Here is a 25,259-nt window from a genome sequence, read left to right on the forward strand (position 1 = left end):
CGTATTTTCAAGAGAAATTTATTCTTTTCAGCCATCTATAGTGGTTTGCCTCCAAAAATTGGGGACAAATTGCCAGGTTTTTGTCATCACCGAATTTGGCGGAAGGGTAGTGGCACAGTGTGTGTGTGGGGGGGCAAAAATGGCTCCTAGACTCCCCAAAGATGCCCACCCCTGAAGTAAAGTTATTGAACTGAGGAGAGGGCATGGTGGAAGTGTTGACCTCTGATGAGTTAGCCCTCCCTAGGGAAAGGCCAAGGCTGGGAGATTAGTTCTCAAGGATTTCAGAGATGCTAAACTGGCTCTGAGGAGTAAGGGAGTTTTTCATAGCCCCCATAAAATGGTGAAAATATTCACCTTTGCTACCCCTAAAATTGCTGTTTATCTCAGATGACAGGATAGCATCCTTATTTTTATTTATTTATATATATATATGTGTGTGTGTGTGTGTGTGTGTGCGCGCGCGCGCGTGCGTGTATGTGTGTATATATATAAAAATAAATTTTATATCATACCTTTTTGGGACAACAGGTTCTTATCCAATGATTAGTTGCAAATGCATATACAGAGTTCCCCTGCCACCCTTTCACTTCTGACTTGAGGGCAGCTTCATAAAGTTAAACTGTCCAGTGAAGTGAATGGAGAGGCCAAACGCCAAATATATATTGAAGATTTAAAAGAAATGTTTATGACCAATAAATATTATGGAGCAAACACCTTGTGATAAAAAAACAACAACTTCAAGTAATGAAAAGGAGATCATGAAGCACAGCGGCTAAGAGAATAGGAAGCTTCTAGTTCAAATCTTAAGTCAGACATGAATTAATGCATAACCTCAAGATGACTGGCAGGCTCTCTCTGCAAGGATCTAACAAGGTAAAATGATCACCTTACCCAAAGGCTAAGCTCAACCCCTTAATATTGTTGAACATTCAGAATATAATAAAACTAAGTCTTACCTTGGAGCCAGCTTTTGTATCTACAGTAGATGTAGTTACTGCAGTAGATGTTTCACTGACCATGCTTGAGGGTCTTTGGTTTATCTGAGGCTTAGACATGTGTGAATTCTGCCTAGAAAAAGAAAGAAGAAAGTACTTACAAGGCATTTACCATCTTTTCTACCAGGAAAATTCTCCTAGGATGTCTTTTTTAATTATTCTTGTATGCAACGAGCATAGTTTGCACTTGCAAGCTTTTTCACACTTGCGCCAATGCAGTAACTGTTCAGATACAACAGCTTTTATTCAGATGCACAGCTAACAAAAGCATACTCAGGTCATTCCTTGTGTAATTTAACCATCACCATCATTTATCTATTTCGGCAAATGTATGTACATTAATGTGTGTGCGCACGCGCGCGTGTGCATGTATCATATTTAACATATTTAAATGTGTGTGTGTGTGTGTGTGTGTGTGTGTGTGTATATATATATATATATTGTTGTTGTTGTTGTTCAGTCGTGTCCGACTCTTCGTGACCCCATGGACCATAGGACGCCAGGCCTTCCTGTCCTGCGCTCTCTCCCGGAGCGTGCTCAAGTTCATATTCATTGCATCGGTGATGCTATCTAGCCATCTCATCCTCTGCCGTCCCCTTCTCCTTTTGCCTTCAGTCTTTCCCAGCATCAGGGTCTTTTCCAGAGAGTTTTCTCTTCGCATGAGGTGGCCAAAATATTGGAGCTTCAGCTTCAGTATCTGTCCTTCCAATGAGCACTAAGGGTTAATTTCCTTTAGGATTGACTGATTGGACCTCCTTGCAGTCCAGGGCACTCGTAAGAGTCTTCTCCAGCACCACAGTTCGAAGGCATCGATTCTTCGGCGCTCAGCCTTCCTTATAGTCCCGCTCTCACAGCTATACATTACTACTGGGAAAACTATAGCTTTGATTAGACGGACCTTTGTCGGCAAGGTGACGTCTCTGCTTCTTACTATGCTGTCTAGGTTTGCCATAGCTTTCCTCCCAAGGAGCAAGCGTCTTTTAATTTCATGGCTACAGTCACCGTCTGGTGATCTTGGAGCCCAAGAAAATAAAATCTGTCACTGCTTCCATTTCTTCCCCTTCTATACGCCAGGAAGTGATGGGGCCAGATGCCATGATCGGAGTTTTTTTAATCTGATCTGAGTTTCAAATCAGCTTTTGCACTCTCCTCTTTCACCCACAACAAGAGGCTCTTTAGATCCTCTTCGCTTTCTGCCATTAGGGTGGTATCATCTGCATATCGGAGGTTGTTGATAATTCTCCCGGCGATCTTAATTCCGACCTGTGATTCATCCAACTCGGCGTTTCTCATGATGTACTCTGCATAGTAAATAATAAATAGTTAAATAAGCAGGGTGACAATATGCAGCCTTGTCGTACTCCTTTCCCAATTATGAACCAATCGGTTGTTCCATGTCTGGTTCTTACTGTTGCTTCTTGACCCTCGTACAGGTTTCTCAGGAGACAGGTAAGGTAGTCTGGTATTCCCATCACTTTAAGAATTTGCCACAGTTCGTTGTGATCCACACAATCAAAGGCTTTAGCGTAGTCAATGAAGCAGAAATAGACGTTTTTCTGGAATTCTCTTGCTTTCTCCATGATCCAGCAAACGTTGGCGATTTGATCTCTAGTTCCTCTGCCTCTTCAAAACCCAGCTTGTACTTCTGGTAGTTCTCGGTTCGCATACTGCTGAAGCCTAGCTTGTAGGATTTTGAGCATCACCTTGCTGGCATGTGAAATGAGCGCAACTGTGCAGTAGTTTGAACACTCTTTGGCGTTGCCCTTCTTTGGAACTGGAATGTAAACTGACCTTTTCCAGTCTTGCGGCCACGAGTGTTCCAAATCTGTTGGCATATTGAGTGCAGCACTTTAACAGCATCATCTTTTAGGATTTTAAATAGCTCAGCTGGAATACTGTCATCTCTGCTAGCTTTGTTGTTACTAATGCTTCCTAAGGCCCACTTGACTTCACGCTCTAGGATGTCCGCCTCAAGTTCAGTGACTGCACTCTCATGGCTATCAGGGACATTCAGATCTTTCCTGTAGAGTTCTTCTGTGTATTCTTTCCACCTCATCTGAATCTCATCTGGTTCTGTTATGTCCCTGCCTTCTTTGTCCTTTATCATGCCCGTCTTTGCACAAAATGTTCCCTTGAGATCTCCGATTTTCTTGAAGAGATCTCTAGTCTTTCCCATTCTGTTGTTTTCTTCGATTTCTTTGCATTGTTCATTTAAGAAGGCCTTCTTGTCTCTCCTTCCTATTCTCTGGAACTCTGCATTCAGTTGGATAGACCTTCCCCTTTCTCCCTTGCTTTTTGCTTCCCTTCTTTCCTCAGCTACTTGTAAAGCCTCCTCAGACAGCCACTTGGCTTTCTTGCATTTCTTTTTCTTTGGGATGGATTGAGTTGCTGCCTCCTGAACAACGTTACGGACCTCCATCCATAGTTCCTCAGGCACTCTGTCGATCAAGTCTAATCCTTTAAATCTATTCCTCACCTCCACTGTATATTCATAAGGGATATGATTTAGGTCATACCTGAATGGTTTAGTGGTTGTCCCTACGTTCTTCAATTTCAGCCGAAATTTTGCAAGAAGCAGCTCATGATCTGAGCCACAGTCAGCTCCAGGTCTTGTTTTTACTGACTGTATAGAGCTTCTCCATTTTTGGCTGCAAAGGACATAATCAATCTGATTTCGATATTGACCATCTGGTGATGTCCATGTGTAGAGTCGCCTCTTGTGCTGTTGGAAAAGAGTGTTTGCTATGATCAGCATGTTCTCTTGGCAAAACTCTATTAGCTTTTGTCCTGCTTCATTTTGTACACCAAGGCCATGCTTGCCTGTTATCCCGGTGATTTCTTGACTTCCTGCTTTAGCATTCCAATCCCCTATGATGAAGAGGACATCTTATATTTATAGATTTTAAGAGCCTAAGAAGCTGTTCCTAGCACTGCTGTTCCTAGTAGAGATTGCAATTTCCTGCACAGTGCAAGTCCATAAAACTTGATTTCATTATTTATGTACATTCAGCTGTACTTCGTAATTACACTGAAATTAACTACAACTATTTAAAGGTTTCAACTGTTAGAATACTCATTATATTCTCAGGTAAGTTGCCATGCTGCATAAGTACATTCATTGTAGAAAACTAGTCAAGGATACAGGAACAGATAAGCAGTGCTTGTCTTACTACTCTTTGACTTGGAGGGTTTTAGGGCTGGGGCACATCTGTTTTTGTTTTGCTGCTATTGTTATTAGTTAATGCAAAGCCAGTATTAAATAAAACATCCATCATAAACGATTTATTTTAGCTTGAGAACCAGGTCAATCAAGTGTCTCAGTCAACAGCTGCACAGATGCCATTCGTATAGGCCAAGGCCATTCTGGGCAAGAAATGTTATGCTGTGCCTAACTCATGAGCTATGGAAATTGGGCGTTCTTGCTATAGGAGGCACAGATTAGAACAGAAGCAGAAATGAGGACCTGCCACTGGGTTGTTGTTTATTCGTTCAGTCGCTTCCAACTCTTCGTGACTTCATGGACCAGCCCATGCCACAGCTTCCAATCGGCTGTTGCCACCCCCAGCTCCCCCTAGGTCGAGTCCGTCACTTCCAGAATATCATCCATCCATCTTGCCCTTGGTCGGCCCCTCTTCCTTTTGCCTTCCACTTTCCCTAACATCAGGTGTGTTGATCTTTAGAACATCGGATTCGTCGTTCACCACCAGCACTGTCGGCTGCTTGCCATCCTTTCGGCTTTGAGCTAGCTGCATCATCACATCTGAGGCTAATTAAAGTTATCTTTGGTTCCTCCCCAGGAGCATTTTGACCATCTTCCAACCTGGGAGTCCCATCTTCCGATGGTATACCGACATATCTCTGGTTGTACTGATCCATTTAGTTTTCACGGCAAGAATACTGGGGTGGGTTGCCATTACCTTCCCCAGGGATCGTATTTAGTCTGATCTCTCTGCCATGACATTCCCAACTTGGGTGTCCCTTCACGGTTTAGCTCATGGCGTCATTGAGGTGCTCAGGCTCCAGCACCACGATAAGGTAACGATCTCCTTTATTAGAGCCTGCCACTGGGACTGTTTGGAAATTTCGGGCTCCTTCACACTAGGCTTTTATCCTGCGACTGAGATTGCTCCTTCACGGACGTTTGCAGCCTTTTTACATGACACCGTGACCCTGCCATGACCCTTCTGCACTAAATGCTCTTTGTTCCGTTTTTAAATAGATCACAGATAATGAGCTATCAAATTACCCCTGTTGTGTTCCGCTTCAGTTTCCTCCGTCAAAAGAGTTAAAGCAGGGAGAAGAGGAGCAAGATCAATGAAAGATAATGGAAGACTTCAATATGGGGAGAAGAAGGGGGGGAAGGGGAAAGGGAGTGCATGTATAAAGGCAGTCAGTTGTGATCCTGCATTTAAAATGGAAGCAGAAAGCCCCGTTTTAAATGCAGGATTTTAGGCTGGTGTAGAAATGCCCTTCAGCTGGTAAAAAGTGCAGTAGCTGACCTCTTGCAGAACCAAACTAGATGCCATTCATACAGTTAGCACTGTGAATAGTTTTGTAAATGTAAATTGCAGGTGCAGGGACCCAATACAGATAGGGACTGAAGCAGGTGGGGAGGTGGTTTAAAACCTCCCCACCTTCCAAGCCAGGGTTCTGATTGGGGGCCCACAGCTGCAATTTACTTTTAAAAATTGATAATTGTGTCTCATCTAGTTTGCCCCTCAGAATGCCTTTTTGACAGTACTTATTCATATGCCAAGCTTGAAAAGTAAAGCACACTTTTTTTGCTGGTAATGGCTTTCCCACAACTTTCCATCACAAAAACAAAAGGGATGTTTATTTGCATTAGAAAACTTAGCTAGAAAAGAGGGATGAGCAGAAAAACCTGTTTTAGAAAGTAGAGCTAAGTTGCGTTTTGAAATCTACTTTGAAAATATGTATTTATATATGTTTGCCTCAACCACATTTACTAGATATGAGCTTTCATACTGGGATACCTTAAAAATTGGAATAAAAAGTGAAAAATACCTTCAGCTACCAAGCACTTGAAGCCTCTGCATGCCACATCACACATTTTTTCAATCCTTTTATTTGCAGCACAACATCAACAACAATGCACCAAAAGGGGGGGGGGGCAATCATATCATAAAACATATCATTAACACCTCCCTTGATATGGGGGGGGGATAATGCAAAGAGTGGCGGGGGGGAAAAGGATGTAACACTTTCATTTCAAATATATATGTTAATACAAGCAGTCCATATAACTAAATAAACATCCATATGACTTTTGATGGTTGTAGGAGATGAGGTCAAATGTAACAAGAGCAGTGAGATCTTCAGTCTACCGAGCGATAGGTGGTGGGTGTTTCTCCTTCCAAGCTTCAAGAATAAGTCTCTTTGCAACTGTAAAGGCTCTCATTATTCACATTTGCTGTCCATCTGTTAATCCCCACATCACAGGGATGTAATTTAAAAGCGTGTATACATCTGCTATTATCACAGAGTTTTCAAGAACAAAATTTATATGAGCAATGACTTCCAACCAAAAGGAAACACTACAAGACATGCCCATATCATATGCCTCAGTGAAGCATTGTCCTCATTACATTGCCAGCATCTTCTTAACAAGCCTCTGAGGCATCCAAAATACACAAAACATTAATTTTTGTTGGATCAGTCTCAGTTTTAAATCTACAGAAATAGTACATATGGAAGCTAAGGCAACCTTCCATTGATTAGACTGTATAGAGCATTCCAATTCCTCATTCCATTCATCTCTGACCTTCTGAATGTCTACTTTATTACATTCCAAGACTTCTATAAACAGCTATTGTAGGCTTAGTTTTCTGTAAGGAACCAATTAATTCCTCTAACAGTGCAGGAAGCGCTGAAGCACTCAAAATTGATGACCGATATATATAGACTCAAACACATGTTGAAGTTGAATGTACTGCTAACTAGCACTAGACAGTAAACGATATCTAATCTGCAATACAAAAAATGGTATACAGAAAATACTAAAAATTCAGCATCCAAACCTGATCTAAAATACAAATTCCATTATCAGCCCAATGCCTCCACATAAAAGTCATCTCTCTTTTCATAATTGGATTTTCCCATAAAGTTAATTTAGCATGAGAATATGGATCAAACTGCAACTGATGAGCCACTGCATTCCAAGTCTCTCTAGCTGCTAAAATAGTTATTTCCTTTCTTTTTAATATACCTAGATCCTAATCCGATCTAGCCAGAAAGGGGTATTAAAGACTGTGACTCCAAAACAACCCATGGAGGAGTATTAAAAGAAAAAGTTGTTTTCCAGTCATTAGTGTGAGTTAACAAATAAGTTCTATGATATAAACTAAGATCTGGAAAATTAAATCTGCCCTCTTTAATTGACAACTGCATCTTCATCAATGAAAAACATGGAGGAGACCCACCCCTAATAAACTTCCGAAATGCTGCATAAAGTTTTTGAAAATATGTTTGAGGAATATATAAAGGAATACTTTATGAATTATGATACATAATACAGCAATTGAAGGATATAACTTGTTCAAAAAGAACAGGAGGAACAGAAAGGGAGGTGGGGTTGCACTGTATGTGAAAAATACATATCTCTGCACAGAAATACAGGACGATGAGCTTGGTATCCCCATCGAGAGCATCTGGATCAAAATAAATGGAGCAAAGAATAAAAGGAGCATGGTGGTCGGAGTCTACTACTGGCCACCCAATCAAGGAGAAGACGAGGATAAAACTTTTGAAAAGCAAATAGCCAGTGTTTTAAGGAAGCATGATGCAGTAGTAATGGGGGACTTCAATTTCCCCGATATTTGTTGGGAGACAAATTCTGCAAAACATGGCCCCTCCAGGAAATTCCTGACTTGTGTGGTGGTAACTTCCTCCTATAGAAAGTAGATGAAGGAACTAGAGGATCGGCTATCCTTGACTTGATCCTAACCAACAGAGATGACTCAGTGGATAAAGTAGCAGTTACAGGAACTCTGGGCGAAAGCGACCATGTTGTACTTCAGTTCTTGGTTCTAAGGGAAGCAAAAGCCACGTGTAGTCAAACGTGTACCCTGGATTTTAGGAAAGCTGATTTTAATAAACTCAGAACAATGATCAGTAAGGTCCCATGGTAAGTGACTCTAACGAGAAAAGGAGTCCAAGATGGGTGGGAGCTTTTAAAAAAGGAAATTCTCAAGGCGCAATTGCAAAGAATTCCAACAAGAAGAAAAGGTTGAAGACAACAGAAGAAGCCAACGTGGCTTCGTAAAAAGCTTAGAGATGACCTGAAAACAAAAAAGGACACACAGAGGAAGTGGAAAGAAGGCCAAGTAACAAAGTAAGAGTACAGGCAGGTAGCACAGGATTGCAGGGATGGCGTCAGGAAGGCTAAAGCTGAAAACGAGCTGAGGTTAGCGAGGGAGGCTAAAAAGCAACTAAAAGGCTTTCTTCAGATACACGCATAGTAAAAGACAGAGGAAAGAAACGGTTGTTCAGCTATTAAATAAGGATGGCAAAATGATAACACATGACAAAAGCAGAAGTGCTCAATTCCTACTTTGGCTCAGTCTTCTCCCAAAAGAGGGTCTATGACCCCACTGGCAAAGGCGAAGTACAGGCTGAAGGGGTAGGGTTGCAGCTTGAGATCGATAGGCATATGGCCAAGGAACACCTCATTACTTTGAATGAGTTCAAATCTCCAGGGCCAGATGACCTGCATCCTACAGTAATAAAGGAACTGGCGGAAGAACTCTCAGAACCACTGTCTATTCTCTTTGAGAAATCATGGAGGACGGGGGAAGTGCCAGATGACTGAAGGGCTAATGTTGTCCCCTATCTTCAAAAAGGGTAAAAAGGAGGAACCTGGGAACTACAGACCAGTCAGTATGACATCAATCCCTGGGAAAATTCTGGAGCAGATGATCAAGCAATCCATCTGGAAGCACCTTGAAAACAATGCAGTGATTACTCGAAGCCAACATGGATTTGTCAAGAACAAATCCTGCCAGACGAATCTGATCTCATGTTTTGATCAAGTAACCTCCCTTGAAGACCGTGGGAATGCTGTAGACATCATATACCTTGACGTCAGCAAAGCTTTCGATGAAGTGCCCCATGCATGATATCCTGATGAGCAAACTAGCTCAAAGTGGGCTAGATGAAAGAACGATCCGGTGGATCCACAGTTGGCTACAGAATCGGACTCAAAGAGTGCTTATCAATGGGACCTTCTCAAATTGGGGAGAGGTAATGAGTGGGGTACAGCAGGGCTCAGTCCTGGGCCCAGTGCTCTTCAACATTTTTATTAATGACTTGGAGGAGGAGGTGCAGGGAATGCTGATCAAATGTGCAGATGACACAAAATTGGGCGGAATAGCTTCTGTCTCCTTTGGAAGACAGAAACAAAATTCAAAGTGATCTTGACAGACTGGAGCGCTGGGCAGAAAACAACAGAATGACATTTCATTGTCAGGAGCGTCCTAGCTACCTTTTGCAGTCTCCACCAATAGCCAACTCAGGACACAGACGACGAGAATTCTTTCTAAGACTTTATTCCTTTATTACTTTATGACTATTGCAGATACTAATCACTAGCGACTAAACAAGGAACAGCACTTGGGAAAGATAGCAGAGTAGCCTAAGCTCCAGGTAAGGCAGTTGGTCCCCATTTGAAGGAGAACCACGGGAAGACCCTGAACTTATGGGCTAGGGAGAGAGCCTCCCTCTTTCCCTTGGGTCCTCGGGACGCAACCGTTGTTTGAGCGCCAAATGAGTGCTACGCCTCCTTTCGGCGCCCTCCATCTGTCGGCACTACCTCCGTCTGCGCCGAGCGTCCAGCAAGCCCCCCTCCAGCGCTCCCTCACTGCCAGGGTCACTATCTGTCCCAGGAATGCTGGCAAGAGGAATCTCTGCCAGCTGCTGTGCTTGTGAGAGATGAGCGAGCTCCTCTCCCACAGATTGCTGTTCCTCCTCAGAATCAGAACTGCTCTGGGGCTCTATTGACTCAGTTTCCACTCTGACATCATCCCCGCTCCCATGAGACCCCGCCTTGTGCTCCTCCCCTGAGGCCCAGGGTTTGTAGGGATACAGCTGGTGGAAGCGCCTCAGCAGGAACGGAGCATGCACATTTTCCACAGGTTCCCAGGATTGCTCATCTGGCCCATACCCCTTCCAGTCCACCAGATATTGCAGGTGGCCATGAGAAAGGCGGGAGTCCAGAATCTCCGCAACCTCAAACTCCTCCTCCCCCTCCACCAGCACTGGCGGCGGGGGAGAGCCGGCCGAGCGATGAGGGTCACCAGAAACCAGGGGGAACAGCAAGGACCGATGAAAAACAAGATGGATCTTCATGGAGGGGGGGAGAGCCAGGCGAAAAGCAACAGGGTTAATCTGGGCAGTAATCTGGAAAGGCCCCGTTAGGGGTGCACGAAAGCCACTTACCTGGTCTCACAGCTTGCTTCGCGGTGGGGGGGAGGCGCTTCACTGCTCCCCCCGAAGTTCAGGCCAGGGGGGGAGGCTTCCCTCCTCGCCCGGCCGAAATTCAGGCCAGGGGGAGAGGCTTCCCGCCTCGCCCGGCCAAAATTCAGGCCGGGGAGGAGGCGCCTCGCCTCGCCCGGCCGCGAAATAAAAAGTTTTTTAAAAAAACGCCCCCGTGATAGGCTACGTGACGATTAATGTAGCCTATCACGGCTAGATCTGCAAAGTCAGCCGTGATAGGCTACGTTAATCGTCACGTAGCCTATCACAGGTGACTTAAAAAAAAAAAAAGTGCGTACGCAAATGGCGGCCCCGATAGGGAGCCGCCATTCACATTCCTTATTTGGTCGCTGTAGTCTACGTAAATCTTTACGTAGACTACAGCGACCAAATAAGGAACGCGAATGGCGGCTCCCTATGGGGGCCACCATTAGCCGTACGCACTTTTTTTTTTTTAAGTCACCCGTGATAGGCTACGTGACGATTTACGTAGCCTATCACGGCTGACTTTGCAAATCTAGCCGTGATAGGCTACGTTAATCATGTAGCCTATCACGGGGGCGTGGTTTTTTTTTTACTTTTATTGGAATGGCGGCGGCGGCAGCCGGTCAAAAGACCGGCTGCCGCCTCTGCCCCTGTCGAAGACCTGCCAAACCGCCGCCGGGACCCGCCACCGGGAGGGACATTCGGGAAAGGTAAGTCCCATCCCGGGGGGGGCGGGGGGCAGAGAATTTCTCCCCAAAACTACTTCGGGGGGCCGAATACATTGGCACTCGGCCCCCCAAAGTTTCGGGGAGAAATTCTCCCCCATCCCTAGGCCCCGTGCGGCGAGGCACAAGCTTCGTTGCAGGCGAGTGAGAGGAGAGGTATTGGGTGGACAACCAAACCCAGTCCCCCAGTTGCAGAGATGGACCCGGCTGGTGCCACCGGTACGCAGAGGCCTTGTAGGCTGTCTTGGCTTGCTCGAGGGAGTCCCATAAGAGGTGGTGTACTGCTCGCAACTCCTCTAAAAAGTCATGGGCCGCCAAAACCAAAGAGGGAGCTAGGGTGGATAGGAAAGCCTTGGGGTGGTAACCAAAATTGGCAAAAAATGGAGTTTGGTGGGTGGAAGCATGGCAGGCATTGTTATAAGCAAATTCTGTGAGAGGCAGCAAGGAAAACCAGTCATCTTGCTGGTAACTGACATAACAGCGCAAATATTGCTCCAGAGTCACATTGGTGCACTCGGTCTGACCGTCCGTCTGTGGGTGATGGGCGGAGGAAAGACGGAGCGTCACATGGAGAAGCCCAAGTAGCTCCCTCCAGAAACGGGCAGTGAATTGGGCCCCCCTATCCAAAATGAGACCCTCCACCCTCCGGCTCGGGTGGAGCCAGAAAACATGTGCCAAAAAAAAAACTCCGCTGTCTCCCTGTCTGTGGGCAACCCAGAGCAGGGAATGAAATGGGCCATCTTAGAAAACAAATCCACCACCACCAGAATAGTGGTCTTACCGAGCGAGGCAAGTCAGTGATGAAGTCAAGGGAGAGCAGTTTCCAAGGTCCTGAGGGGGTAGGCAGGGTTGTGAAGCAAGCCTGTGGGCTTGCCTCAGGGGGCCTTCACCCGCTGGCAGGTTGAGCAGGAGACGACATAGGTCTTGACGTCCCGACACACACGAGGCCACCAAAAATCCCGCGTCACTCCGTGCAGGGTCTTGGCGAAGCCAAAATGCCCAGCGGTGGGGGAGTCATGGCACTGATGGAGGACCTTCTCACGGAGGGGTCTAGAAGGCACATAGACCCAGCTGGAATGGTAAAGCAGGCCACCTCGCAAAGAGAAGGGGGTTGAGTGGGGGAGGCCAGAGGCAAGCCCCAATTCCTCCACTTTTGTATGAATAAAAGCATCCTGAGCCTCTTCAGAGTGAATAAGTTCCTCCCAAGAGTGAGGCACCGCAGATGCCGCCAGGCTCTGGGGGGGCGGGAGAAACAGAGGGGGGGGATTTCCCTCACCCCCTGGCTGGAGGTCCGGCTTACGAGAAAGAGAATCTGCTTGTAGGTTGTCGGAGGCCTTCACATGGCAAATCTGAAGGTGGAACTGGGGGGAAAAAAGCGACCACCTAATCTGCCACTGGTTTAAGGCACGGCTGTCTGAAGATGTTCCAGGTTGTGATGGTCAGTTCTAACTTCAACTGGGTGCTGTGCCCTCTCCAGAAGATGATGCCAGGTCTCCGAAGCGGACTTGATGGCCAACAGTTCCTTCTCCCAGATGGTATAATTCCTCTCAGACATGTTCAGCTTCCTGGAGTGGTAGGAGCAGGGTTGCAACCTGCCGCCTGCCCGATCTGGCTGAGAAAGCACCGCCCCCACCGCAAAGTCAGAGGCATCAGTTTGCACCACAAAAGGCTTCCTCGGGTCGGGATGTAACAGGATCGGCTCAGAACTAAAAAGCTTCTTAAGTTCCTCGAAAGCCTGTTGGGCAGATGCCGTCCAATGAAAAGGAGATTTCCTGCCCTTAAGGAGGTCCATGAAAGGAGATGTCAGCCGAGCAAAGCTGGGCAGGAACTTTCTGTAAAAATTAGCAAACCCCAGAGAACGTTGCAAGTCCTTCTTGGTGGATGGAGCCTGCCGGGAGAGGACAGCCTGGACCTTTGCAGTATCCATCCGGATACCGTCAGCTGAGATAACGTAGCCAAGATAGCCCAAAGAGGTGAGGTCAAACGCACATTTCTCCAGCTTGGCATAAAGATGGTGCTCGCGGAGGTGCTGGAGGACGGCGGAGACATGGTGCTGATGGGTGTGGGGGCCCTCAGAAAATATAAGTAAATCATCAAGATACACAATGAGGAAAGTGTCCAAATAGTCCCTGATGATGGCATTCATATAACGCAAAAATGGGGGGGGGGTGCAGGCGAGCCCAAATTACTAGGTATTCTTATGCTCCGTATCGGGTGCCGAAACAGGTCTTCCACTCATCCCCCTCCCGGATGCGAATCAGATTGCAGGTGCCACGCAGGTCCAACTTTGTGAAAAACTTTGCTCACCCCAGGCGCTCCATCATCTCCAGTATGAGGGGGGGAGAGTACTTGTCGGGGATCGAGACCAAATTCAACACTCTGAAATCGTGCACCGGGCGGAGTTCTCCTGATCTTTTGTGTACAAACATGGTAGGGGCGCAGGCAGGGGAGGAGGAGGGGCGAATGAAGCCACGTCTGAGGTTTGTGTCCAAAAACTCCCACAGAGCTCAAAGTTCCGGCTCCGACACTGAATACAGCCGGCCAGCGGGGATGGTTGCCCCAGGAATGAGGTTAATGGCACAGTCAAAAGGGCGGCGGGGGGGGAGCTGGTCGGCCTCCTTCTTGTCAAAAACATCCCGAAAAGCCGCATACTTCTCTGGGAGGATCATGGTAGCTGAAGAACTGCCAGAAGCAGACGATGAGGGGGAGGAAAGGGTTAAGGCTTGGGCTGGGAATGGCACCTCAGTCGGAAGGCAATGCTCCCGGCAGTAGGGAGACGCAAACTCCACTTGCTGAAGCCCCCAAGAAATCTGAGGAATATGCTTAGAGAGCCAGGAAACACCCAGCACAATTGGGTATTGGGGAACCTTGGCCAAGTGAAACTGAATCTACTCAACGTGGGACTGGGTGCGTAGAGTGAGCGGAGCTGTAATCCGGGTCACCGTGCCCGAAGAAAGAAGGTGCCCATCGATAGTCTCCACTGCCAAGGGGGCAGGAAGAGGCAGGGTAGGAATCTTGTGGAAGAGAGCGAACGTTGCATTCTTGAAACTGGTCGTAGCCCCAGAGCCCACTAAAGCTAGGGCCTCCACCCCACCCCACTGGGAGGAGCGGAGGTGAACATGCAATAGCAGATGGGGGGGTTGCAGAAGGCACCCACCTGGTGGGGAACCGACCCCCACACTGGAGACCTCCAACAGGCTTGGGGGGCAGCCTAGTCAGGCATGGGGATGAGGAGAAGGAGGAGGGGGAAGGAGAGGAGGGGGAGGCAGTGAAGCTGCAGGTCTAGCGCAGCAGGTTTTGGTGAAATGTCCCAGCTTTCCACACCGAAACCATCGGCGCTCCGCGCGCCGCCACTCTAGTTCCTCCGGTGGCAGCGGCGCTTGGGTAGCTCCCAGCTGCATCGGCGTCTCCTCTGCCCCCACCACAGGGGCTGGGGATGGGGGAGGGGCAGGAAACGGGGGGAATGGGAGGAGGGAAATCTCAGCCCCCGGCGTCCTGGCAGGTCTGCCAGCGCCTCTCCAGCTGACTATCTATCTGGAGGCAGGTCTGGATGAGGTCCTCCAAAGTAGGCGGGCTAGGTGTGCACGTCAACTCATCCAAGATCTCGTCGTTCAAACCGTCCAAAAACTGAGCCACCAGCATGGCATCATTCCACTGTAAATCCTGCATCAGCAAGTGAAAAGTTGTTGCGTAGCTGGAAACTGAGTCCTTGCCCTGCCTGAGGCGGCGAATCTCCTGAGAAGCCGTCTGCGTGTGCAGGGGGTCACCGAAAAAACTGGCCATCGCTGTCATGAAACCTTGATAGCCCTCGAGCAGGGGATCATTAGCGAGAAGAAGTCCCGAAGCCCATTTAGCTGCCACACCTGAAAGTAGGTTAATGATGAAGCCCACACGAACCTGTTCTGCCAGGAAATCCTCAAGTCGTAGGCGCATGTACAGCTCCAACTGGGCCCAGAAAATCTAAAAAAGTCCTTTCTCACCAGAAAACTTCTCTGGCAGAGCCACCAGGCACTTGCGGTGGGGGGGAATCAGAGGTGGTGGGGGTTGAACCACAGCTTGCAGACTCTGTACAGCAGTCGTCAGTTGAGCCACTTAATCATGAAGAGCCTGGTTCTCTTGCACGAGAGCTTGCACCGCCAAGTCCATCGCAGCCTCCAGAGGCAGTAGGAGCAGAGAGAAAAAAGAAAGAGCACCGGGGACCAAGCTGTCAGGAGCGCCCTAGCTGCCTCTTGCAGACCCCACCAACAGCCAACTCAGGACACAGACGATGAGGATTCTTTTCAAGACTTTATTCCTTTATGACTCTTTCAGATACTAATCACTAGTGACAAAGCAAGGAACAACACTGAGGAAAGACAGCAGAGTAGCCTAAGCTCCAGGTAAGGCAGTTGGTCCCTGTTTGAAGGAGAACCACGGGAAGACCCTGAACTTATGGGCTAGGGAGAGAGCCTCTCTTTCCCTTGGGTCCTCAGGACGCGACCATTGTTTGTGCACCAAATGAGCGCTATGCCTCCTTTCTGCACCCTCCATCTGTCGTCGCTCCCTGTGTCTGCGCTGAGCGTCCAGCAAGCCCCCCTCCAGCGCTCTCTCACTGCCAGGGTCACTATCTATCCCAGGAATGCTGGCAGGAGGAATCTCTGCCAGCTGCTGTGCTTGTGAGAGATGAGCGAGCTCCTCTCCCACGGATTGTTGTTCCTCCTCAGAATCAGAACTGCTCTGAGGCTCAGTTTCCACCCTCACATTAATAGGGATAAATGCCAAGTTCTGCACCTAGGAAAAAGAAACCAAATGCACAGTTACAAGGTGGGGGATATGTGGCTCAACAATACTACAAGCGAGAAGGATCTTGGAATTGTGGTAGAGCACAAGCTGAATATGAGCCAACAAGGTGATGTGGCTGCAAAAAAGGCAAATGCTATTTTGGGCTGCATTCACAGAAGCATAGCTTCCAAATCCCAGGAAGTACTAGTTCCCCTCTACTCAGCACTGGTTAGGCCTCATCTGGAGTACTGTGTCCAGTTCTGGGCACCACACTTTAAGAAGGATGCAGACAAACTGGAGAGCATTCAGAGGAGGGCAACAAAGATGATCAGGGGACTGGAAATAAAGTCCTATGAGGAGAGACTGAAAGAACTGGGCATGTTTAGCCTTCAGAAGAGAAGAGTGAGGGGAGATAGGATAGCGCTGTTCAAGTACTTGAAAGGTTGTCACAGAGAGGAAGGCCAACAGAATACATTTTCCACAACCTTCTCATGCAAGACTGAATGGGCATACTGCACTGTTTTGCATTTGAATGACAGGTGTCAGTCTAAAGGAAAGTTACTTTTGCCTTTCAGTATATACAGACTCAGACAGAAGTGCCAACACACACTGTCATAGACTCATAGAATCATAGGGTTGGAAGGGGCCTACAAGACCATCGAGTCCAATCCCCTGCTCAATCAGGAAGTCTGATTCCCAGGCGGTCTCCCATCCAAGTACTAATCAGGGCTGACCCTGCTTAGCTTCTGAGATCAGTGACGGAATAAATATTTTATACCATAGGAAGATCACACAAGGCACCTTACAAATGTAATTTACAAGAGGCATCTTCCTCTGCTAGTTAGGATTTATCCTAGTTTTACACGGATAAAATCCTGCAGCTCACAAAATGTGCCATAACATGGAAGAAAAGCCCATTAGGCGTGTGTGCGTATACTAATGGTGACAGCTATTCCTCCAAATCAAAGTGCTCATACCATGCTATACTTTCAAGGTTCAGACAACAATGTTTGTTAAACAGCCAATACCATTTGCAAATGGAAAAACAGGAGACTCAAAATTAGCAACGTGAAAAATAGAAGATTAAATCTAAGAAAATGAATGAAGCTTGAGTTAGAACATATTGCTGCACTGAAACCTCACTATTCCTTATCTACCTTTAACACAGCCAAATGAAAGGTCTGACAAATTGGCTGTCCTAAATGTTTCTATGTTTGTCACTGATATTCAACAAAAGAATAAATGAAACAGGTAGGCAAGAGCAATTCTTAGGTCATTGTTCATTATTTCTCCTACAAAAGAGCAAACTATCAGAGGAAAACACCTAGTGAACGTGACAATCAATTTCATGGTTTCATTGAAGATGGCAGCAGGTTAGCCTCCAATATCTACTTGGGATCAATTTATTGTGTTTTCAGCACTCCACAGTTTAGTAGATTACACACTTCACAGAACGCAGTTTTAAAAAAAAGATTTTGCAATATTACACACTTGTGATTTTATTATTTTAAGCATCTGCTTAACTGACATGAACTGCTTCTATTTAGACTTTGTAGGAAGGCTCAGACAGTTTCAGAAAGGATACAGACCTCTTTAATCACAGTCTGAAACAAGGTTCATAAACTTTTCAAATAATTCATGTTATGCATCTAACAAGTGTTAGATCAGTTCCTGTTTACTTATCTCTACATTAGAGGAAAAATATTTTATTAATTTGTGGCATTTATAACCCTCTGTCAACATGTGATGTTTTACATAAAAATTACATCTTATTTGGCTCTGCCCTCATTAGCCAACAAACCAACATTTGAAAATTCTTTCTCTCTCTTTGTTACATGGGGTAGTATCCAATGCCGCATTAGCTCAACACCAATAGCACTTGCTGGAACAATGAGATAAGTCAGGGGTCCTGAACCATTTTGGACCCATGGGCACATTTGGGAATTTGAGAAACTGCTGTGGGCACCACCACAAAATGTCTCCCACGGAGGATGTGGCTAGTCACCTAATGGCTGCCCTGGGTGCCTGGCTAGTCAAGGGACAAATAATCCACCAAGAAACTGAATACAAGCAGAGAAAGGATGTGAACTCCAAAGCCAATCTACATATTTGACTCCACAGAAGCAACACTTTAAGGTTGCAATCCTACGCATATTTTCATGGAACACAGTGGGAATTAGTTCTGATTAGGTCTAAATAGGATTGCTCCACTCATCTTATCCACACACACACCTCTTTCCCTAGCCTAAAGGAAAGGAAAACGCCTCCAGCCCCAACAGGAAATAAAACATTTTCCGTACCTTGACCCCAGGCTCAGCCACTCTGAACCTTCCCCACCTCCAAGGGCCACATTACCTGGGGGAAAGTGGTCAGGAGCTACATTCTGGTGGGGACAGGACCAAACAAAACAGGGTGTAGCAAGATAACACACACATAGACACTTCACATTCTCACAGCCACACATTCCACATTCTCCCTCCACACACACACACACACACACACACACACCATTTGGCTTCTATGCTGTGCAGTGGGAAGGGGGCTTCCCTCCTTGCTGCACAACACAAAAACACTGCTATCTGGACATGGAGAAAGTGAGTGATCTCTTCTTTCATCCCTGTTTTGTAAATTGCATGCCCTCTGGATAGGGATTGTCTGCCCTTTCAGTGACTAGAACGGTGTTGGTGATAAGTGAGAAGCAGTATGTAAAAGATCAGATGTACTATGAAGTATATCTTATCCAGTCTTTCGTTTATGGAATAGCTGGGTCTTTTAAAATAAAATGAGGTAAATGGCAATTTCACTCTATAAAACAGCATGAGAATTAAATGATGAAGATTTTATCACTATGTGTTTGATTTGTAGAGGTGGCCTTGGTATTTTTGAGGCCTGGAACAACAGAATGGTGCAGAAAGAAAAAACAACAACTTGTTCCTTTAGGGTTGTATCCAGTGTTAGTCCAACTTAAACCTCATTCATTTCAATAGGTCTAAGTCGGGACTAACACTGAATATAGCCCACTGTCACTTTTGTCATGGTTACTGGCTAATCTGATTGAGGGAGCTGCAGGTGTTGACTGGCAGCTGTAGAACCGCAGGAGAAGTTTCAAAACATCAACAATTAATTGAGGCTTAAGCAGTTACTAGATATGTTGGTGTAGCAGCACCGAAGTGATATGTTTTCTCTAGCTACTCTCATCTGGTTTGGTTTGGTTTTGTTTTAAGTAGAGAAGCCAGTAATGGGACACCTCTTCTCCAAGCACTCCCATCTATTTGCAAAAATATGTAGTAGCACAGATAGTACAGGAAGCTACTTTTCAGCCACCTTCCAGCCATCTGGGGGGCGGGTGCATAGGGCCAAATCATGAATGCAGTAAAAGTGAAGGAAGTACACAAATCCACTCTCATTGTCCTAAGGCCAACTATAAAGACTACAGACGTGGTTCGTACAACGCAACAGCCCACCATGGCTTAATTTACCTGTGGAGGCTATCATGTTGTGCCAGGCACCTGCGGACTTTAAGAGTTATTTGAGGGTTGTCTAAAACTCAAACAACCCCTGCCGCCTGGGTTCACATGACCCGACCAGCCACAGCAAGCCAGCATCCGCAGACATCAAGCAAAAATGGTGCCCACAGGCACCCAGCACAACACCTCAGCCCCCGCAGATAAATTAAGGCCACTTTCCAAGGTAAGAGTCATAAATCACCCGAGGCAAGTGGTTCAAAGGGTTTAGCTCTGAGAGCGAAATTCCACTGAGATACTGGTGGCTGAACCAGAGGAGCAATGTTCTTCAGTTCTCTAAGGAACTCTCTTTGCAAAGGATGTGAAAAAACGATGCAACCATCAATGGGCAAATGGAAAGCAGAAATAGCTGCTAGATAAATTCAGATAGAAGAATACTTCAAACCTTTGAGAAATAAGGAATGCAGAAAATGAAGAATATAACCCAAAGAACAATGGAGAGGGTCCACGTTGTTGGTAGTGATAAACATAGAAAAAGCTTTCCATTTATTAGCACAGGAGTGCCTTGCTGAGGGTTTCCTCGCTGCTTCTACAACTGGCCACACAGCAGAAGGTAAGGTAGCTATCAAATCTTCCAAGCCGTTAATTTGAGAGTTCTCAAGTCTGGATGCCTCACCTGCCCTTGATTCTGTGACAACACTGTCGAGGTCAACGGGAGGTGCCAATGCCTGCCCCTTGAAAGAGCTAGCAGGGGAGCAAAGCAGCTTTGTCACAGACACCACAGCACAATTAGAATCCCTTTTGTCTTGTCCACAATCAACTTCACAATGACTTTTGATATCAGTGGAAAGGGAGGAAACAGGTAAAACTGCTTGCTTGTCCAAGGAAGGAGGAAAGCATCTCCTAAAGCATCGATTTCCCATCCCTACCCTTGAACAGAAATTCTTGGGTACCGTATTCTCCGGAGTCACAAACAGGTCCACTGTAGCCCCCCCCCCCCCACATATGAAAGAGATGACAGAGAATGTCAGGTGCAAGCTGCCATTTGTTAGATTGTGAAAAGATCCTGCTTAGAGAATATGCTAGTATGTTGTCTTTCCCTGCAATGTGTACTGCTGACAAGCAAATTCCTCTGTGAATGGCCCAATGGTAGATCTTTAGGGTAAGAGATATTAAACCCCATGTCCGAGTCCCTCCTTGCTTGTTTATGTACCACACAAATGCCATATTGTCTGATGTTATTTGTACACGATGACTGGAAAAACTGCGTTTGAAGGCCTTCAATGCCCTCCACACCACCAACAGTTCTAGGTGATTTATATGCCGCCTTTTCTCTGGTGCAGCCCAGAGATCCTGAGTTTGAAGAGACAAACAATGTGCTCCCCACCCAAGGAGTGAAGCAACAGTTGTTAAGTACACAGTACAGGGGAGTTAGGTGAAAAGGGAGTCCCTGGCAAAGATTCTCAACTGCTGTCCACCACAGAAGAGATTGCAGGATGCCATCTGGCACCCGTAGTTGAACCGGATGGGCATTGTCTGTTATGGAGAAGACATGAAGCAACCAATTTTGAAGAGGTCACATCCGAAGTTGAGCCCATTCCACCACCAAAACTGTAGCTGCCATAAATCTGAGAAGACGTTGGATATAAAAAGCTGTCACTTCTTTCCAATGGAATATTTCTGTGGCTAGACTGGTAATGGCTGTTATCTCGTCTGGTGGGAGAAAGGCTCTTCCAACTCTGGAGTCCAAGACAGCCCCAACAAACAGAATTTTTTGAGTTTAGATTTCTCTTCATTGACGCGCAAACCTAAAAACTGTAAAAGATTGCATACAAAAGCAATTGTCAACGCCAAGCAGATCTAGACTATCCCACTATTAACCACTTGTCCAGATATTATCTCTATTAGCTGGGTCCAAAGTTAAGCGCAAACTACGGCCATACATTTCGTAAATACCGTCGGAGCTGTGGCCAATCCAAATGGGAGTACTTGAAACTGAAAAGTCTGTTGACCAATAGAGAAGCGAAGGTACTTGCAATGTGAAGGGTGAATCGCTATGTGGAAGCATGCATCTTTGAGCTGTGAACCACACATCTTCCTGTAGAAGTGGTAGGATGGTTGCAAGTGTGGTCATCCTAAACTTCCTGGTGGAGATGAAGAAGTTTAGATTTCTGAGATCCAGGTTCGGTCGAAGCCCTTCATCCCTTTTTGGTACCATAAAATAATGGGAATAAAACCTGTCTGGATGTTGAGTTAGTGTCACACGCTGGATGGATCCCTTTTCAAGAAGAGTATCGGCTTCCAAAAGCAGTACATCCATAGGCATAGAATGTTTTATGCTACCGAGGGGCAGGAGGGCTTCGCATTCAATCCTGTATACATCACAAATGATATTTAGTACCCAAGTGCCTCATATTATTACAGTCCAATTCACAGAAAAAAATAAGCCAGATGGTCTCTGAATAATGGATCCAATAAAGGAGGGACATAAGTGAGTTGGAAGTCAAAGACAACACCTTGAGGCTGATTCATTCTGACTGTCAGGGTGGAAACTGAGCCAATAGAGCCCCAGAGCAGTTCTGATTCTGAGGAGGAACAGCAATCCATGGGAGAGGAGCTCGCTCATCTCTCACAAGCACAGCAGCTGGCAGAGATTCCTCCTGCCAGCATTCCTGGGACAGATAGTGACCCTGGCAGTGAGAGAGCGCTGGAGGGGGGCTTGCTGGATGCTCGGCGCAGATGCAGGGAGTGACGACAGATGGAGGGCGCAGAAAGGAGGCGTAGCACTCATTTGGCGCGCAAACAATGGTCACGTCCTGAGGACCCAAGGGAAAGAGAGGCTCTCTCCCTAGCCCATAAGTTCAGGGTCTTCCCGTGGTTCTCCTTCAAACAGGGACCAACTGCCTTACCTGGAGCTTAGGCTACTCTGCTCTCTTTCCCCAGTGCTATTCCTTGCTTTGTTGCTAGTGATTAGTATCTGAAAGAGTCATAAAGTAATAAAGGAATAAAGTCTCGGAAAGAATCCTCGTCGTCTGTGTCCTGAGTTGGCTACTGGTGGAGACTGCAAGAGGCAGCTAGGGCGCTCCTGACACTGACGATAGCAACCAGGCACACAGGAAAGCTTGTATTGAAGGAGTGGTTGTTGGCACGCTGCACAGTCATTACTCTGATGAGAAGGGTAATAAGGCTGTTGTTGGAACCAACAACATGGCCTGTAAGGCTGCTGAGTTTGTCCCAGTCCCATTTTCTTTGCCATGGTCTTGGCCTTTTGGACATTATCCATTGTTTCATTGATGCCAACATTAAACAAACCTGCCCCATCAAAAGGCAGATCCTCGATTATGATCTGGCCTTTGGGGTTAAGACCAGCCGAGCAAAGCCACACATGTCTATGGATCACTACTGCTCTAACCATTGCTTTCACATCGCAATCGTTTTCGTGCTGAGTAGTATTTATTTGCTGCTTTGCCAATTTCAATGCCTCCAACTGAAATACCCTGCCCAGTTCACGTTGATCGTCTGGTAAATAATCACATAAAGATCCAACTTTCTCCCACAAAAAAAGTTGATATCTGGCCATCATTGCTTGGTAAATAGAAACACACAAAGTCCTAATTAGGTGAACAAATAGATCCTCCAACCAAGCAGATCTAGTTGACTGCCGTTCTTGTCAATTGGTGAAACATGTATTTTCTGCAATTTGCCCTGAAAGGACTCTACAATAATGGAATTTGGTTTTGGGTGTGTAAACAAGAGCCTTGCTTCCTTCTCTTGCACTCTGTACATTGACTCCAAGCGTTTAGAAGTTGGAGCCATTGAAGATGGGGCTTTCCACGAAAGATGTACTGTTTGCGACAAGGTAGGTAGAAATAGTACTGTTACGAGAGCGGAAGACTCCGTATAGATGGCATCAAATACCGGATCTTGTATCTTCTCCCTAGGCTGGTGGGTCTCGATTCCCAGTGATTGTGCCATAAGAAGCACCTGATCAGTGAAATGCCCCATATCCTCCAATGGTGATGATCTGTCCTGGCCACAGATATTTTCATCCAGGGACAAGATGGAAGGAGGCACCGATAAATAAGAAGTAGAATCTGACTGGTAGTCCTCAACATCAGACTATTGGGTTGTTGCGGCTGCAAGAGGCTCTTCTGAGTGTGGTACCGGTGGTATGACTGAAAGAGATAGGTTGTGGTGTGACTCATGTTGTCTGTTCATCAATGACGAAGAACGTGGAGGAACCAGTGGAGGAAGAAAATCATGCACCACTGGTGGAGGCGGCAGTGGACAGACTGGTTCTACTGGAGGTTGGGAAAGCGACACTGAAGGAGCACCTTGGTATCGAGGCACCGGAGCTCCCAGGTAATGCATATGACCATAATACCTGTCTAGATAACAATGTTCCCAATCCTCCAATAATTCAATCTCCTAGGTGTGTCACAGTAATCGGAATATCGGTCCCACTCCCACATTGGTGATCTAGATCTTGCACGATAATCCCTGTCTCTATAAGGGTCTATTCTACGATCCAATCTCAGTGACTATAGCGACTCCAGAGATCTATTTCTTGAGCATGGAGCATCAAGGTGACAAGTCTGTGGAGGATAAGGTTGTACCCATGAAGGCATAATTGAATGTTACTGAACAGGCAAGGGTTCTCATATTTCACCCTCAGATATCAATACTGAACGGCCAGGATCAACAGTCTGTATCGAAGCCATCAGTACCGATGCTGAAATAGTCGGTATTGGAGAATCTAATAGCGGCAGAGGAGGAGGAATAGAGAGTTTCTATTCCTTCTTCTCCTTGTTTTTCCTTTTCTTTCATCTTTGCTCATCCATGGATGGTTTTGGAGTCTTTGCTTTCTTTGTGAGCTTCTTAGCCACCGAAAGCGACAAAGAGTGGCCCGGAGTCAGTGGAGCCGTGCACTCTGTAGCCGAAGTCGACTGCTTTGGCAACACAGGCCATGGTGACGCCATACTTGAGGATTTTGCAGAAGCCTCTGAAATGCGAGACCTCTGTTCCTTCAGTGCGTCCACCGCTTTTGATGTCTTTTTCCAAAGGGCTCCCTTCAGTGTATCAGCCTTTTTCTTTTGTACCTGTTTTGAAAAAGACTGGCAATGCGGGCAAGCCTCTATCACATCAGCTTCTCCTAGGCAGAAGAGGCACAAGGACTGCCCATCTGTGGTAGGGAGTTTACTCGCACAATGAACACACTTTCGAAATGGTGCCCATAGGGCCATCTGCCCAAGGTGGATGGCGACCAATGATCGCAATGTGAGCGAAATAAAAGAACGCAAGAGAGAAAGACAGGGTAACGATAGAAGAGAAAAGGCTAGAATAAAATGAAAACAAAAAGAAATTGAACCTCAGCCAGAATCACAGGAACGATCAAATTGATGCAGAAAGTTCCCATTGAGGCAACCACTACGATGGTCAAAAGAAAACTGAGGGGTTGGACAGGAACCATTAGGACATGTGCAGTAGGATGGTGGGGGATGGTTCCCACCCAAAAACGTTCCTCAGCTATAGAAGTTTCCCGAATTGAGGCTCCGCGCAGGCGCAGGGCCCATACATGTGATGCACAGAGACCACAAGGAAATTCTTTCTCTAGAGATACAGTGTGAAAAGAGGCTGTCCAATTCTATGAAACTGCATGAGTGGAATCTTGCATGGAATATAGTACTTTATTCAGATTTCAGAAAACATTTTTCCTCTGTTTATTTAAAATCAAGTTCCTTGCCTTCGCAGTTATAGAGATATAACAGTGAATCTGCAGCTGTTTGCTGTGAACCAAGGTTCTGTGGGGCTCTGATGAGTATACAGAGCTCTTAACAAGA

At 46.3% G+C, this 25,259-nt stretch overlaps 1 protein-coding gene across 1 annotated transcript in view; it reads right to left on the reverse strand.

Moving 5' to 3' along the window:
• Positions 1-25,259, reverse strand: part of PLEKHA7 (pleckstrin homology domain containing A7) — a 297,172-nt gene that overhangs the window by 108,745 nt on the left and 163,168 nt on the right. Inside the window, exon 5 of the mRNA XM_084855029.1 lies at positions 957-1,068. Within this exon, the coding sequence (XP_084711155.1) occupies positions 957-1,068 (112 nt within the window). The remainder of the gene's footprint in view (positions 1-956; positions 1,069-25,259) is intronic.

This window comes from Heloderma suspectum, chromosome 1, assembly GCF_057233095.1.
Source record: "Heloderma suspectum isolate Gila_16-S chromosome 1, 16-S_ref, whole genome shotgun sequence".
Lineage (NCBI taxonomy): Eukaryota > Metazoa > Chordata > Lepidosauria > Squamata > Helodermatidae > Heloderma > Heloderma suspectum.